At 38.3% G+C, this 17,687-nt stretch overlaps 1 protein-coding gene across 8 annotated transcripts in view; it reads right to left on the bottom strand.

Annotated features, from left to right (window-relative positions):
- The window catches only part of ZFC3H1 (zinc finger C3H1-type containing), a 58,370-nt gene that overhangs the window by 24,474 nt on the left and 16,209 nt on the right, over positions 1–17,687 (bottom strand). For 4 of the 8 annotated variants that reach the window (XM_037886478.2, XM_037886484.2, XM_037886501.2 and 1 more), the window contains 13 exons: positions 15,578–15,701; positions 13,170–13,267; positions 11,978–12,181; positions 10,977–11,141; positions 7,488–7,625; positions 6,865–6,983; positions 6,328–6,474; positions 5,356–5,530; positions 4,988–5,119; positions 3,632–4,177; positions 3,396–3,505; positions 2,125–2,256; positions 699–820 (listed from right to left, as the gene is read on the bottom strand). In XM_037886478.2, the coding sequence (XP_037742406.1) occupies positions 699–820; positions 2,125–2,256; positions 3,396–3,505; positions 3,632–4,177; positions 4,988–5,119; positions 5,356–5,530; positions 6,328–6,474; positions 6,865–6,983; positions 7,488–7,625; positions 10,977–11,141; positions 11,978–12,181; positions 13,170–13,267; positions 15,578–15,701 (2,212 nt within the window). The remainder of the gene's footprint in view (positions 1–698; positions 821–2,124; positions 2,257–3,395; positions 3,506–3,631; positions 4,178–4,987; positions 5,120–5,355; positions 5,531–6,327; positions 6,475–6,864; positions 6,984–7,487; positions 7,626–10,976; positions 11,142–11,977; positions 12,182–13,169; positions 13,268–15,577; positions 15,702–17,687) is intronic. The other 4 variants (XM_037886492.2, XM_043547796.1, XM_043547797.1 and 1 more) reach the window with 2 other exon arrangements.

The following is a 17,687-nucleotide window of genomic DNA, read 5'->3' as shown; positions in this document are numbered from 1 at the left end:
TGTATACCAATACTCCATTATTAAGTTTAAAAACATTAATATTTAGAATATTTTACCCATCCAACTTTAACCCATTTAAGTGGCAAAATTACATAATCATCAGCCTTATCTCTAGAGAACTGGGCTTAAAAAGGACTGATCTCTAGAGAAGAGTTTGTCTCATCCTAGATCCCAGGATGATATGTACACTTTGGCACAAAATAATCATCATTAAATCTAGCCCTGAGAATAGATTAGAATATGGTTATGTGTCTGGATTGTGGAGGAAGCTTTCCTGGTGCCTATTCACACTATACCTAGTTCCATTAATAAGTACAACATCCCTTTAAGTTAGGTATATAAGCAATAAAAAAGGAAGGTAAGGAAGGTTTCCACTCCCCATTCATGAAATCTTGTCTCCTTCATTTCTTGTTTGAATGAAATGCCCAGGGAAATTAGGGAGAATTTTCTCCTGAATAAAGAAGGAATTTTTCCTGAATACAGGAGTTACTGTCTACTACTGAGAAATTCACTATGGACTGACTGACTCAAAAATGGCTTTCCACTTTTCCATACAAAAATATTTTACAATGTATACAATGACCATTAGAAAGACTGTAATGATTCTTTAATTCTAGAACTTCTAATGAAAATAAAAGCTACCCTTTGGAAAAAAAAAATTCCCAGTTTTACATTCAGTGGGAAACAAACTTAAAAACCTGTTGCAATGCTGATCTCCTCATCAGTGCTTTTTTCTGAACAGCCAATCAAAGCTAAATTATAAGAAAGAATGTCCTGAAACAGTTGCTTTCGGTTAACAGTGCAATCTTTCATGTGCTGCCTAAAAAGAGAAAAAAAGTTAGACTAAGAAAGGATTCTCAGACAACAAAATATCATCAAAGTAAAGATTTAACATCAGGGCCACAATCAGCAAGTGTTACTTAAACCCTACTAAAGCAGAGAAACCAACAAAAAATTGAAGTGAAAAGATGTCTATGAAGCACAATGTTTAAGGTGCTCTGAAATGTCTACTAACGAACAAGTATGCTTTTAGGCCTTGTCTAAACACAAACTTGCAATAAAATAACTAACAGTTTTAATTCACCCCTTTTGTTATTTCAGTACAAGTCTATGTGTGGACCGCACTTCAAAATACACACTTGCACTGAAGTAACAAAAGGTGCCAATTAAAACTGATTTTGTTAGTTCAGTGTATGTTTGTGTAGACCAGTTTAGGTATCCTGCGTATAGTCTTACCACCCTGTACAAGGAATAGATGTGCACTACTTCTAGTAAAAGAGAATAATCTTAACATAAAATAGTAGGTTTGTTCATATGATATTCCTCCAAAAGATAACAGGAGTTGGGAGTCTCATGCACTTGTGTATTGGTAGAATTCCTCTCAGAAATAATCCAGTTGCTCTTGATTACAGATTATATACCGAGTCAGTGAATCAATACACTACTTCCTTTTTTTTCCCCCCCTCTTTTTTTTAAAGTTAGATCAATCTCATCATTTGAGAGGTTCCAATGGCTCAAGAGGCATGGTAGGCAAGCAACAGCTAGCTAATGAAACTCCAGATGAACAGGCTATTGTTAATATAACCATAAACACCATTTAATGATGTGGCTTCAAAGTATACAGATTTTAATGCAGTTCTACCAAAACAGTTTTAAACTGATCTCTTGCATTACAATAGGATCTTTTATTAAATAATTCCATAATACACCATGCTATAGATGTTACTAATTTATTTATAGTGTGCTAAATAGTATGTTTCCTCATCCACCGTTACATCAGGTAATAAAAGACCCTGCTGTAATTACGATACAAGAGAGTTCCCATCTGGATACAAAAAGAGCCTAAAGGACACCCCGCAGGATCTGACATAATGGTGAACAAAAAACTCAAACAATCCTTCTTTTTCCAAGTTTAGACATAAGAGCTCTCCCTCCAGGACTGGAATTGGCACACTGATTTTCTTCCTGCCAAGTGAACTTACACAGGCAAGTTTTTAATGGAAGGCTATAGCACATCATGCACACAGACCTTGTTAAGAATCAGACGTGTATTTTCATCTCTTGGCAGCAGTAACCTCTGCAACAGAGATTTGGGACAAATGAATAAGACTGAAAGGGACTCACCACTGACAATCATCATCATTACACGTGCCTGTTAAATCAAAACGGCAGAAACACTGTTTTGGCTCAATCATATTGCTGTAGGATACTGAACTGAGGTAAAGCTTTTCCTTGGTTCGAAAATAGGGGCTAAACCTAAAGAAAGAAAAAAAAATATGATGTGAATCCCTGGTAGACAAATAGAAAAGCAGTTTTAAATATAAATAAATAAAAAGGCAACACAGCACAGTTCTCTCAGTCCGCATAGATTTCTATTCCAATATCCTGCTCTCCCTTCATTCACCAAACCTCATTACATGCACATGGGGAATTAATGCACACACTGTAGGGAGAGTTACATATTAGAGTTAAGATCTAATGCGAACCTGAGAGACCTGTGCTCTTTCACTTACTTAATTGGCATCAAGCAGAGCTGTAAAGCAGATTGCTGGGGATTAAATAACCTCAGAAGCCATAGTACTAAAAGCTCAATATCAGAGAGCCTCCAGAACAGGTGCACAGAAACTCAGTATGAGCTGAGTCTTATTAGCCAGATGTTTTTTGGTGGTTTTTCCTTTAATATAAAATTTGATGCTAAACTATTACAGAGTTTTAAGTTTGTCAATTTCTAGTATGGTAAGGGAATCACCACAGTCTGTACTATATTAAAAGCATAGCAAAGCTGCTCCTGTAAGAATGTTATCCTTCAGCTTCTGCCTTCCCACTGTATTACAATGCTGTAATACAAAAACCTAGAGCACACTGTAAATTTAGGGGTAGTGTAATATAAGAGCTAATATAAAACAAATACAAGGAGTACTGCACTGCTGGTGTTAAATTTTTGCATGTAGTTCAATGTAATCATCCACATTTTAGAATCTGCTTAGATCTAGCACAGAATTCAATTTATGGAACTGAAGCGCCATAGACTTTAGGTCCATCTTGCTGCGCCAAAATGGGACCCTATAGGTAATGAATGAAGACATAATTAAGTCTCTAGAGATAAAATTATTTTTCTGCTTCAAAGAAACAGGAAACTTAAGACAACTTTTGGTTTAAGAAAGTTAAACTTTTAAGCATGATACGTAAAACCTATCATACCACACAGAACTTTAAAATGTCAAATCTTCCAAAGAATGGAATCCCAAGCTAAGGTTCCAAAAGCTGTTCTTAAGCCAAACTTACCTTTGGCATTAGACAACTTGTAAGAAGAAATAAAGAGACAGCACTGAAAGCAACTAAAATATTCCATACACAAAGAAGCCACACACACACAGTTAGTATAATCTTCATACCTGTAGGATTTAAAAACTAGAAGGGGACTATGATATGGCCCAAATGGAAATGGTCTCACTTCAGTTTGTTTACTTTGTGCCGTAACAATATCCATATCTACCAAAATTTCCTAGGAAACAAATATACATTTAAAGAATTATAATACAGCAAAAACCTAGTCTTCATAAAAAAACAAATCATCATAATGTACTTACAAGTTAAGTATTAAAAAAAAGGAATTGAGGCACAAGTTTACCTGACCACATAAAAACTCTTTCTTAGAAGTCATAACGGCAGTACTTTTTATAAGCAGTTCTTTCAAGCTGTCAGCTTTAGCATAAAGTTTTTTCAGTTCATCAATATTCAACCCAAGAAAAAGTTCAGGTTCCTCCACTGCTTTTTTAGAAAGTTTGTTTATTTCTTGTTTGGGGGTGTCCATGTGCTTAAGATTCGGTTTAGTAAAAGAACTGGATTCTCTGAAAGATCTCCTTCGTTCTCTGTTTGAGTTAGACAAAATTTCATCATCAAAATAGTTTTCTTCACTGTCTAGGGTCAGTTTGTCTTGTGTAAGGTCATGAAGTGATGGCTGAGGTAATACAAATTCAGATTCCTCTTCTGCATTTGGAGTAATATTCGGTTGTTCCCTGGTTTGAAGTGCACGGGCCTCTTTAAGTTTCTGAATCTTTAGAGCATACTCATACTCCAGTTGCTGTAGTCGTTTCTTCTCCAATGCAATCAATTCTGCTGAATGTTTTTTTGGACTTGATGCAGGGGAATGATCCAATTTCAACATTTTGCTTGGCTACAAAGAAAAAAAAATCCCTTAATATCTCTTTGCATTTACTGAAATATTGATAAGAGGGTAATGAAACAGGGTAAAACATTTGACTCAGGTTAGAAGTACATATTTTAAACTCTTGCCTGAAAATGTAAACAAAACAGCAGGAAAAACCACAACATAATTTGCCACAATTCCACTGGAATGTTTGCTGGTTTTTCTATTAAATTAGTCTATACCACTCTATAAATCTTTAACACACAAATTTGGGTTACCAAAGTTTAAGCATAAAATGCAAAGCAAATACATATAAAAAAGGGAAAACAAAGAAAAAATATAACTTACAAAAAACTGTCTCAAATTGTCTCAGAGCTTTGTTTTTCTTCCAAATTGCCTTCTTCAGCTTGTTTTTCAGATTAGTAATATCAGATCCTCACTTACTTGTCTCAGCTGGACAGCTTGGGCAAAATCTTTGAAGGAGCTGAATAGTGATGTCACCAACATGCAGGAATCCTTCCCCACATAGCTCAGGCCAGAATCTTATTACAGTACTATTCGTTTTCTCCAGCAAAGAGATGGAAGTAAAACCCTAACACGTCTAATGTAAAAATCCAACAGAAAAGACTTTTGGAACAAACTTTCAGAGAGCTTCTATATTACAACATAGGAGATGTACATGGAAAAAAAAAAAAACTTGTTTTTTCTTCACAGTTCAGCTTTTAAAATACTTTTCCACTTAAACTTCTATTTGAAGATTCTGAACTGAAGTTAGCTAAACAAAGTTATTACTGCTTTTTGACTAAAGAATGGTGCAAGTTTATGTGACTGACTTACTCCAAGGTGATCTTGTTCCAGTTTTCGTTTTCCAATTTCTTTACTTGCCACTGCTTTTGCTCGAGCAAGCTCTTCTCCATATTTTAACGCCAGAGCTTTCTTCACTGTAACTCGTTGTTGAACTTTGTGAATCTGAAAAGAGAAAAAAATATTTTAGCACTTCAAGAAAACATGCACTTTCTACCAATAAAAAGTTTGATTTGACAAAATTTAGACACAGCTAAATGAATTAATATGTTGCACAGTACAAATAAAGCCACATACTTCCAAGAACTGAATTTACACAGCTTCAAAAATATGAAAGTTCACATAGTGATAGAAAATAAATTGAACAATTTTTTTTTTCCTGACAAAAAGTTCAAACCTACTTGTTCCTGAAGCTTCTTCAAAAACACCCTATTAACATCCAAAATCTTTTCAGTTGCTTGCAGTTGCTCAGCAAGTTTGGCAATCTTATTTTCAGCAATTCGAACAGATTCTCTCTTCTTTGCTTCTTGCTGCAGGAGATGTTTCAAAACAGATTCATCCTTCATTAACAGAAGTCTAAAAATTAAAAAGTTGGTTTAAACAACACATTTTACCAAGGACCAAAATGGCACAGAATTACAAACTACCACTTTGAATCCCAAACTTCTTAATTTGTAGCAACAGCCAACCAACCACTTTCATAGTACCTTTCATTAAATTAACTCAAACTATTCTGCAAACAAACATCAAGTATATAACATCCCATGAGACAGGCAAGCATGGGCAATACAGCTGGGTAATCTACAATAGATATACTGAATGGGCAGATTTAGTCAATGGCGTCACTTTAAATATGGTAGTCCGATGAGAAAATGGCAAATCTTAAAAATATTTTGTTGATAGCTTTAGATATTTAAGGGCACCACAAATTCTGCTCCTATTTCCGCAGCTGAGCCCTCTTCTCAGGTAGGTTTATACTTTAGCGGAGGGCAAGAAGATGCAGAACAGAGGTTGCCTCAAGACAAGAAGCTGCTGCTTCAAAAAGAGCAGCACTTAGACCTGGCAGGACGGGCAGGGGAAGAGAAAAATAGTACTTGTGCTACAACTGGACACTAAATCCAGAACAATTCAGTTGGGGGCCTAGAACCAAAGTTTCAAACCACAAAGATCGGAGAGCGGGAAAGAGGGCTGTGGAGTACTGTGATGGTGGCATTACAACACACTCATTTTGTAAAGCAGAAAGTGACAACATAAGGTACAAAGCAGTGGATAATCTAGCCCTATTGTATTGAAGTTACATATTCATGAATATTTTCACCTTTCATCCCCCCTAAACAAGCTCAGTGTGGTTTACATCATACTGAAGAACTTACTTGTGCTTCTTAAGTTTTGCTTCTGCTTCTGTAACTTGTTTTGTAACTATTGCTATTCTACCAACCCCATCGACTTCACCATCAGAGTTTGCAGGAGATGAACCGTTCTTCAATGGATCAGATTTAATTAAGCGCTGCTTCTCTCGACTAAAACAGACATATTAAAAAACAAAACACTTGGAATATCCAGCAATTGCAACTAGCTACACATTATGTCTTCTGACAGCATATACTCCCAGAACACAAAAAAGGAGCAGCGCTTTACAGAAAGTAATATGGCTATATTTCAAGTAAGAGGTAGATTTTTGTAGCTGGAACTGTTTCCAAGCAGCTCATATACTGAATAATCTTACTAAAAAGAATCTAAAAAAAAAAGCCAATTTATTTTTACAGTCTAAGGAAGCACTTCAGATTAATTCTACTGATCTTTAATTCAACATCTTTTTGTCAAAATTAAAAGGACTGGTTACTGGTATGGCTTAAAAGCAAAATATAGGTTCTTCAAAGCTGTGCTATTACACTGAAACGCCAACGCACCTGGCAATCTCTTCTTTTAAGAGTCGATATTCAATCTTCTTATCTTCTGGTAAGGCCTCTGGGGTTCTCATAGGATCATTTTCTTTTTCTGATTTTGGAGGTGCTTTGGGTTTTGAGGCCTGTTATAAGAAGAGAGCTTAATCAAAATATGCCAATATTACACCTCCCACACACCAAATTAAATGCAAATGTTTGCAGAAGCCATACTATATTTAAGGGGCAATTACATTTTTCTTTAAGTTTAAAGCTTTAAGATGTAGTCATTAACAGATTACACAGTGAGTACAAGGTTTTTAAAGCCAAATATAGTTAATTAGCAGCCCCTTTTCTTACCTGCCACAACCTAGAGTTCTGTGTTTGGGTTTTATTTTTCAATGAAGCATATTAGTACACCTTCAAGTTTTATCCTGAGGTTATTTTTAACTAAAACAAAAGCAAGTTTACATCATTCTTGCAACACAATGGACAATTACTAGCCCAGGCACAGTACCATAGAAACACACTCAATATTCTTCTGTTTCTGACACATGCCTGTATCTCTAGACCCTTGCTGGAAGGTTTGCTGTGAATTCTGAGGTTAAAAAGTGCTAAAATTAAGCTGTATAAATAGATATACCATTTACCTCTGCAGTTCTTCTTGCTTCTTTGATCATGGATTCTAGTCCTCCAAATACACTATTAGTAGAGTTAGATGGCTCTCCATCAGATTCACTATCATCTGAATCGTTGAGTGTCACCACTACTGACTTATGCTTGGGAAGCTGCAGAGACAAAGTACTTATTTTTATACGTACTGGCAAAAGAAGCAAAACCGTGATGCATTATAACGTAGGCTTTATGTGACCACTTTTAACCCTGCTCCAATTATATTCTGGATCCGTTCTAGTATTTTATGTACATATATATGCAGCTCCCATTACCAGAACTTCCAAATGCCTCATTTAAAGGATTTATTCTCACAACAGTCATGTGAAGTAGGAAAGTATCTTAATTTTACAAATCGAGAATGGAGGCAGAGAAAACAGCAAGCCACAAAGGAAGTCTGTGCTAACACTATGCAGTGATCTTTCTAGTCCCAGTCCCACATACTCAGACTAGGTACTCAAGACTGAGTAGATCAAATAATGATAGATTTTCGCATGTACCGTTCTAGGCAACTTCACCCTCCATTCTCCAGCTGATTCTCTCCCTTCCTCCTAACACAGGCATGATTAAATTTCATTCAAGGATATACAGCTACAGAGTAATGTTTACCCTCTACCTCAGGGCAGTGTCCCTTCAATATGTTACAAATCCCAAATAAGAAGCCTGTATTACTACACTTTCCTACATATACCACTTCTGCAATAACACGAATTTGAGCAGCTAAGCAAAAGACATTAATTTTGTCACTTTTACTCTACTATTCTTCTCAATGCAAGTGGAAACATGCATAGGGAGGAGTGTGATCTTATATAGTCTTCCAGGGCTGCAGTAGGGTGGAACAAATTAGCGGTTTGTCTTCTCCCTTCACCACCACTCCCAGTAGTAACGTTAGGATCATATACACATTGTTCCAGAACACGGTGCAGCATTACCAACCACAATCATTCAAAAACCATTAGTCAGGCATAATCCTAAATCATGATTTTTTGTGTATTATTTTTAAATCATATGTTTAGTTCCTTGTAACAGTCTTTTGTGTTTTGAGCCTTCAGGGTACAGACTGTACACATTTTCAAACTTTTCTCTGAAACCAGAAGGGCCAGAAGCTTACTTTTTAAAAAGAAAACACAGTCTCATGATTTCAGGAACTCAAAGAATAATTTAAAAAACCCTGAATACCACAAGACAAACAATTAAAAAAAAAAAAAGATGGCCCTAAGAGTGATGAGAATTGACAGTTATTGTGGGTAGAAGGGAGAGAAGAAGCTATGCAAGTGATCTGCTGTAGGTACCTACAGCTGTCTACACACTACAGAGCATCTATCCCATATACACTACACCTACACTATTAGGAGATGTCATGTAGGCATAGCCTCCTATTGTAGCCATAGCGTACGCCAACAGAAGGAGTTTTTCTGCTGATGTAGGACCACCACCTCCCTGAATGACATTAGCTATTCTTCGCCAGCACAGCTCCAGCTACACGGGGGGGTTTGTCAGCATAGTTATGTCGCTAGGGTATGTATTTTTTTCCCCACACTCTGACTGACATAGCTATGCCAGTGTAAGTTTTAAGAGTAGATGAGGCCTTAAACTGGCCACACCTCCTTTAATACACACAGGAAAATGTTCCTGTTCTAGACCTTAAGCTACCACATTCACAATAAGCAATGGCTTTTAACAAGCCTGAAAATGGAGTGATTTTTCTATCACTATGTTGATTCAAAACTCAAAACACTTGATTAGAATGGCTATGCAAAATGAAAAGTTGTTAAAAAATGAGCAAGGCTGAAGCATATACAAACATATCGTCCATCATTTTTAAACTAATTAGTGTAAAAAATAACTAAGCTAATAATCATTAACTAGAGTATACAGAAAAACTTATCAGGACTTGCTCAACCCTTTAAAAACTGCCCATCATCACAGCTGATAAAAGCTATCTTGCAACTATAAAGGCTAAATACTGGCATTCATCTCCCATTAACTAGTACAATTTTTCTTTGTGTTTCTGTACCATAACAGTTGAATTAAATCTGACCCAGGAGAAATTCAAGACAATAGGACAAAGAACTCTTTCAAAATCCTCTAATAGTTGACAAAGTGATTCAGATGAGATTTACATAAAAAATTACCAAAAGAACAGTTTACAGAATACATGCAACTGCCAACTGATTATCACATGTATAATGTGCCACAAAGGCCAGAGGCCCTTTGTATCTCAAATTACTCTTGTATTGTTTGAAATTAGGTTAGAAGTAGGCAGCGGACACAGAGCGTTAAGGAGATGGAAAGAACGTTTGCTAGAAGAGGGGGAAATATGACCTTGTCCCTGCTGAAGTTATCTGAAAGAGTGGGATATCATAAGATTTTTTTTAAAGTAAATACAGCTAACGAAGAGAGTGATGCACACGAGAGACTATAATCAGAAGACTAAGAAGCTCCCGTAAATTCTGACCAAAATGACATCAGTGTAGTCAGGCCTCTTCTATCTTTCATCCGTACTGTCCTCCCTTCTCCTTACAAATATGTAGGCAGTGAAACACTTCAAAGGTGCTTCAGAGAGATCATGGACACCACAAATCAGATGCTGACGTGATCTGAACCCATGTCTCAGAGCCATTAAAATAGCATTAAAAAACCACTATATAATATCTAGCTGGACTCTGATAATTAAATACCAGATAAACCAACTGTCAGAACAGAACTACCTCGACCATTTAGTGCTAATCTTATGCCTCATTAATTCCCCTCCATCTTAAAAATGCTGGTTTCACTGTTTTGGTTTTTAAATTTTCTACATCCAAGCATCTTCTGCCTGTAACATCTCCCTTCATCTTTAACTTCGTGTAAGATTATACCAAACCAAATAACAGGACAGTATTTAAAGAGTCTGTCTCACAGACTCAGTGAACTTTGACCATGCCTCAAATGCTCATACAGTACTTTGAATCGATAAGATGCTGAACGCTAAAAGCGGGAAAGGGTAATAATCTTCAGTGTCTGAAATTCCTAGTGAAAGGTAACCTAAGGTAATTTAAACAATGTTTAAGTGACAGCTATACCGTTTTGCATTAGACTGCTAAAAATATATGAAATTACATTTGCTGCTTGCTTCATGCATCTTATCTTCTCAGGATTCTCTTCCCCCCGCCCCAATCTAAAAAGGGAAAAACTTTAGCTCATTTTAAAAGGTTATTTAAGAAGGGCCACTGCATCTTCTCCCAGCTCAGAAAAGCCATAAATTCTTAGATGTATCAGAGAATTAAATATTTCATTGCAATGAAGGGAAAGAGAATGGCCCAACATGCCACAGGTTCCTAATCACTGCTCTAACACAAAATTATTTTCAAGGGAAATAACATGCCTTTATGCATAAGAAGATCCTTTAATTCTAACTTACCATATGAGTTAAGACTAGTTCATAAGATGGTCTTACAAAAAGAAAACTGAAGTTATTTCCTTACTGTGATTACTGCTCGTGGAGGTCGCGGTACTCTAACAAACTTTGTGTTCTGTACCCGAGGCTGGGATACAGTATTAATACTGACTGCTGATAGATTGCTTCTTGGCACAGGCTGGGAATTATTTGGAACTGGAGGTGAAGGCGGACCACTATTACTTGATGTTTCCTACATAAGGAAATAAAAAGTCCAATCAGGGGGGCAGGGGGGAAACAGTATACTGTATCAAGAGGTTCAAAAGGTGTACAGCTCTATATGAAAAACAATTGAAAAATATTAGCATGTTAGTGCCTATGCCATCTCTCTAAATTTTTATAACAGAGACACTATACCACCAGAACATATTTCAATTTTCTGATCAAAGGTATATAAACTACTACCACTTGTGTAGTTACATAGTGACGCCAAAAAGCGTACTAGGCAAGAATGGTCCTGCTCTTGTTTACAGGTGATCTGCAAAGGAAACAGGTTTGTGGCCTCTTTTATGAGGTCATATAGGCAGTTTAGTTTAATTTTCGTTACAAACACAGGGGGCGGTGGGGATAAGTTTTGTTTGTTTTTTACCTCAGAAATACTAGAAATGTCAAGTCCTGTCCATCTCTCATTTGCTGGAGGACTGAAGTGAAGCAAGAGCTCTCTCAGCCTTCAAATGACAGGGTAGGTAGTGTTTGAAGCTTTAACAAAAAGAACTTCCTTCTAATAGTTTGTTAAATAGGTATTAAGCAAATAAACAGTTTAACAGTGAATAAAATCCCTTCAACTGTACAAATTTTAGTCCTTTGAAATGTTATAATCCCACCAGTCCTCCAGCAAAAACAGGTTTGACAAGACCTGTAATTTGTAATGTAAACCAAGCAGATTTTGTTTAAAATTCATTCAGGATTGTTTTATACAGCCATAAAGGAGCAAAAAACCTATCTTATATTTTCCACCCTTTGCAGGTCACCTTTAAAGTTAGCTCAAGATTGCCATCTAGAGGCTATATTCACAAACTACTGGACTACCTCTGATTTGAAAGCTCGTTTGTTAGCTAGAGACTTGAGTAGCTCTTCTCGTAGCAGCATTTCTTCTTCTTCTTCCTCATCCGCAAATGGAGGTTTGGGTGGCTGTTCAGGTTCCTCAGGTGGAAGAGGCGGGAGAGGTGGAGGAGGCTCAAGAGAAACACAAGAAACGTCCTCCACATAAAGTTGGCTCAATGGCTGCATGGTCTGAAATGCATTACAAAAAGAAAAACAGAATCTGAAAACCAAACAGAATTAAACTAAACCTTTCATTGCTAAATTATCCCAAAAGACACAAAGGACATGAACTAAACTGATCAGGTCACGGTTTGATATTACAATTCAAATAGCGGCGACTTAAACAGTGACATCAAAGGCTGGAGTTAAATTGCTCCTATTTACAAAAAAGGAGGTAGGTAACGAGAACAATAAGTGCTAAAACAGTGGCCTTTTGAAGGTTTGTCCCTTCAGCTCTATTACAATTCCCTTTAAGGCTAGGAATTCAGAGTTTTAGTCCCAAGAAGGAGCACCAACTAGGCACAAAGAAGGATATGAAAGCTGCAAATGTTCAGTTGGAAGGGGGAAGACAGAGAATAGCAGGCTTCTGGAAAATTCCTAGGTAGGAAGGCAACCAGAGTCTAACTGAGACTGGTACTGGGTGGATAAGGGGTCTACAACACAGCCAAAATAGGTGTTAGTCCCTGGATGGGGAATACTGAGGCTAGAGAGGACAGACATTTTGTATATAGGGCCGGGGAACCGGAGCCCAGGAGGGAAGTGGGGACTGGGTTGCCCTACCCTTCAGCTAGACACCTGAAAGTAGTGATGCAAGAGGAGAAGGAACTGATTAGAACTCCAGCAGCAAAGAAGGTGGAAAGACAGTTGAGCCCAGAAAAGATTGAAAGAATTGTCTGGTTTTGTTGATCTCTGGAAAAGGGGGTCTCCTGTACAGTCACCCCAACACCAGAGCGGGAAAAATTGATCAGCAAAAAGATACAGAGGCACAATGGCACCACAAAAGGGCCTGGGAAGAACTACTGGATGCAGACTTGTTAGAAGTTATTAGGAAATTCTCACATATTTTAATGCAACATAAATGTGGGGTCCAAGACAGTATTTCTTTAAGGCACAGAACTAAAATATATATTAAAACCAAAAAATTTAAAAGACTAATAAATTAATTGAAATTATTTACTGTAACCTGAGGTGGAAGAGGCAAGGAAACTGGTGGCGTTGGAGGAGGAAAATATCCCATCAGACAGTCAAAGAAAGGAGGCTGCACTGGAGACGAAGCTGCAAAGAAGAGAGATACATTTAAATTCAAGAAAGAAGAATAGCAACAATAACTTAACCAGTTACCAAACACAACTCTAAGTCATGTTATGCTTTAATTAACTAAAAATATACGCAAGTTACCGAATTGCGTTTCAAATCATGACCATAAAGCCAAGTGAGAAAACAGGCAAGATGCTAATTTACATCTCAACTTTGGTAGGTGAGACCAGATCAAAAGAGGAGTATATACACCTGAACACAAGACACACAGAACTACTCAATGCCCTGTTTCTACCTTTTTTTATTATTAACTTTACAATTTGTATTCAAATATTCAAAGACAACATCACTCTAAGTGAAACCCATCTTTGCTATCCAGTTTGATTTAACTCACAAATGCATGCTTTCTGAAACTACATGCCCCAGCAGAGATTCCAACTGATCTGGCAACCAGCAGTAAGGAGATGCAACATGCACAAAGGCTTCAGCACCAGACAGGGAAGAAACGCAAGGAGTATTGAATACTGGGATATGTAGATCCAGAGCCTCAGAGGCCCGCCCTTCCATATGAAGGAGTCACAGTTTGCATGCCTGGAAACAGTATGTTCTGTGGTCCTTCTAAAAACAGACAGTAGAAAGATTAAGAGAGGCAGCTAGTGAGAAAGTCTGGAAACAGAGGCCAGAGGGTAAGGAAGTTGGCTGAAAAGGAAAAATAATAAAATAAAATAATAATAATAAAATAATAATAATAATAATATGGAAAATAAGAAAATAAAATCAGAAGATGAAGAGCAATGGAATAAAAGGAGTAAACACAGTTAAAGAATTACAGTTATTGAAATATTGGTAATGTTTCTAAATTTTAATTGTATTTTCTGATGGAAAAGGAGAGCCGAAATAGTTTCACTTAAGTTTGTGAGAAAATTAGGTGCAGGACAGGGTTCTAGTAAGTGGCCAACGGAGTCTTTCACATCATGTTTTGGGGACTCCCATTTCTACATGATTCCATGTGAATTTATAAACAAGTTTGATGTTTCTAATCATATTTGGTTAAGTGTAAGCCTGAAGATCTTTAGAGGATCCCTAGGGAATACAAAGATATATAAAAAATAATCAGATTTAAAACAGGACAGAATTAGTTCCTCTTAAATGGCATAGTTCTCAAACCCGCAGGGCATTATTACGAAGGCTGCAATTTGGTCACGGAATCCGTGACTTCCAAAGACCTCCATGACTTCAGCCAGCGCCAGCTGGGAGCTGTGGGGTACACTAGCCACCTGTGGAGGCAGGGAGCTGCAGGGTACACCAGCCGCCCCAGGTGGCAGGAGTCCCCCGCAGCTTCCAACCCCCACACGGACTCCCCTGCAGCTCCTGACCGCCCTGGGCAGTGGGGGCAATCCTGGCCGCTCTGGGCAGCACAGGGGGACCCCCACAGCTCTGTGCCACCAGCAGAGGGGTACCCAGGAGCTCCCAGCCCCCATGGGTGGTGGAAGCCCCTGGAGCTCCCAGCCCACCAGCAGATGCCCAGGCTCCCCATTTTGTTATGGATATTTTTAATAAAAAAGTCAGGGACAGGTCATGGGTTTCCATTAATTTTTCATTATTGCCTGTGACCTGTCTGTGACTTTTACTAAAAATATCCGTGACAAAAAAAATCTTAGCCTTAATTATCACCCATTCAACTTCAGTCCTCAAAACGAACACAGCCCTTCTGAGACGACAGAAGAAATATGGAATGGACAATCTCCATCAGTAAAGTACCGTATATACTTGTTCATTAACCCATTCATTAATAAGCCGACCCCCCAAGATGGATAGATAAAAACAGTAAAAAATATATGATCCTTTCATAAGCCGACCCTATATTTCAGGAGTTGACAAACTTTGGCTCCTGGCCCGTCAGGATAAGCCGCTGGCGGGTTGGGACGTTTTGTTTACCTGGAGTGTCTGCAGGCATGGAGACCCTCAGTTTCCTGTAGCTGCGGTTCGCTGTTCCCAGCCAATGGGAGCTGCGGGAAGTGCCATTTCCTGCAGCTCTCATTGGCTGGGAACGGCGAACTGCAGCCACAGGGAACTGAGGGGCTCCATGCCTGCAGACGCCCCAGGTAAACAAAACGACAATGAATTAGATATTCAATTCAATGATTTCATAGAGTTTAAAATCATCAAATTTTGGTGTAAACCCAGTTACAAGCCGACTCCCGCTCTTTGATGCGTCACTTTTTTACCAAAAATATTCGGCTTATGAACAAGTATATACGGTAATATTCCAACCATTTTTCATCATTACACTTTTCAACCATGTCAGAAATTGAAAGTAAATCTTACCTGGTGAGTTAGTTTCACTGTCCGTATCCATGGCAACTTCATCATAGTTGTCATATTGATAAATCCCTCCTCCACTATCAGTAGATTGCTTATCTAAAGACCATCTCAAGTCTGTATCTGAAGACTACGCATACAAAAAAAAAAAGTTTTAATTTAGCATGTCTTACAGCATTTGCATTTTTTAAAAGTTGTTTTAACACTGCCACTACCTGTCCCCTCACTCATTTTTCAACCAAGTTCTACCCAGCAGAGACAGGAGGCAAAAAGGGGGTCAACCACGGCTTAAGAAGTCAAACTACAGTTTTCTTCTCCATGTAGAGAAGAGACTGAGATCAGCTGGAGGTTTTGAATGCTGTTTTCTCTGAACATAATAGTTTCTACAAGTTTATCAAGGAAGAGATTAACAAGCAAACATCCAATTATCAAACCCAAAATAAACTTATAACAGACAATCAAGCTCCTGAAAATTAGCCAGCGTTAAAAGTTTGGGCACTCTTGAATAAAGCGTTTCTGAAAGAAATGGTGCTACAATTAACTTCTACTTCAGAACTCTATTGCTCCTGCCAATACATCACAGTAATTACTGAAGTTCCTGCTGAAAAGCAAATCTCTTTTCAAAAGACCCAAGTAATGACTGAATAGGAAAACTAAAAACATAGTTATTATGAAAGAGCACTCGGCAACTTTATTGTAAAGGTTGAACAAAGCTTTCAACCTTCACAGAGCTCTAAAAAAAATCCACGTGCATACTGAATTTATCTTGAAAATTGCTAAGCCTCAGAGCCAGTTAGTTGTGTGAATAATGGGTCATTCGGCCAAAGGGTTCCAGAGACAGAACTCCCATGAAAAAAGAACCGTGACAGGCAGCTGAGAGAAAGTGATCTGCATACGCTCCATGAGACTGGCACACCTGATGCCTCATGGGACCAACTATGCAGAGGAGCTCAGCCTACATCAATCACTTGGTTGCTTACAGAAACAGACTATCTTGAACTTGAGCACACTCCCCCTTTTCCTCCCCACAAAAACTATGAGTTCAAGTGCCGCTTTTGGTAGACTTCTGAGACAAATTTCAGACTACTTTCTGCTTGCGCCCATGGGCTTGTTTTTGGAAGTTCTGCTTCAAGTGTCAGCAGCATTAACGAGGAACGGCAGTGACTTCATAGGTCTGGTCAAAAAGAGGTGTTTAAAAGCCCACTTTTCAAAGTACTCTAAAATCCATGTACATAAAGGAGGTTGTCGTAAACAGTGGTATACCAAAACATGGTGTACTTTGTGGTGCCAATTTGGAATCATTTGCTTAAGGAGCTCCTCAGATACAGCCTTATGAGTAGCATGAAGGAGCCAGGAGAAAAGCAAAGCTAGTAGCTGAGCAGCAGTGAGATGTATTTAGGAAGTCCATCCATGGCCCCCATCACAGGTGCCTCTCAATCATGCCCCCCTCTTTACCATCATTTCCCCAAACAAGGGAACTTCAATGCCAAAACCTGTATTAAGTTGGCTAGCACTGCCTTGTGCCTCACAGAACATGGAGGGAAGAGCTAAACTTGCATTTCTGAAAACAAGGAAATGCAGAGTTAAGGTCATTTCCCATCCCCCTCCCTCCACAATCTTACCTCTGCCCCCATGAGCAAACTCCAACCTGTCCCAGTTAAAGATCATATAACTGTACCCCTCCTGAGCACCTGGAGGACAGCAGGGGAGAAGTGAATAAGGACAGCATATGGGGAACTCCCAAGCCTTATCTTGACTAGGATAAAGGCTGAGATTAGAATGGGCTTAGCCAAACACTATCTATCTAAGCCTGACCTACTATTCTTGACCACTTTGCCTATTCCAGGCAAGCACCTAAAGACTTGACAGATGTTGATACATGTTCATCCTTGTCTTAAGGACTCCCTGTGGGACATCAACTTTGGTTACTTCAAAATGAGCGACGTAGTGTAGCCTGTTGGCACATCCCAGTGCTAGAACTCCCAGAGCAACAGTACAGGACAGAAGGCAGAGGGGATGCATGACGTGTGAATGCCAATGCAGATATGGAGTGCTGGTGAGCACTAAGAATATGCAAGTGTTAGAATGGGGTGAAATGCTACTATCCCTCTATATT

The sequence above is a fragment of the Chelonia mydas genome, chromosome 1 (genome assembly GCF_015237465.2).
Source record: "Chelonia mydas isolate rCheMyd1 chromosome 1, rCheMyd1.pri.v2, whole genome shotgun sequence".
NCBI classification, from domain to species: domain Eukaryota; kingdom Metazoa; phylum Chordata; order Testudines; family Cheloniidae; genus Chelonia; species Chelonia mydas.
The sequence above is the reverse complement of the archived record's forward strand: the minus strand, read 5'-3'. Positions and strand labels throughout refer to the sequence as shown.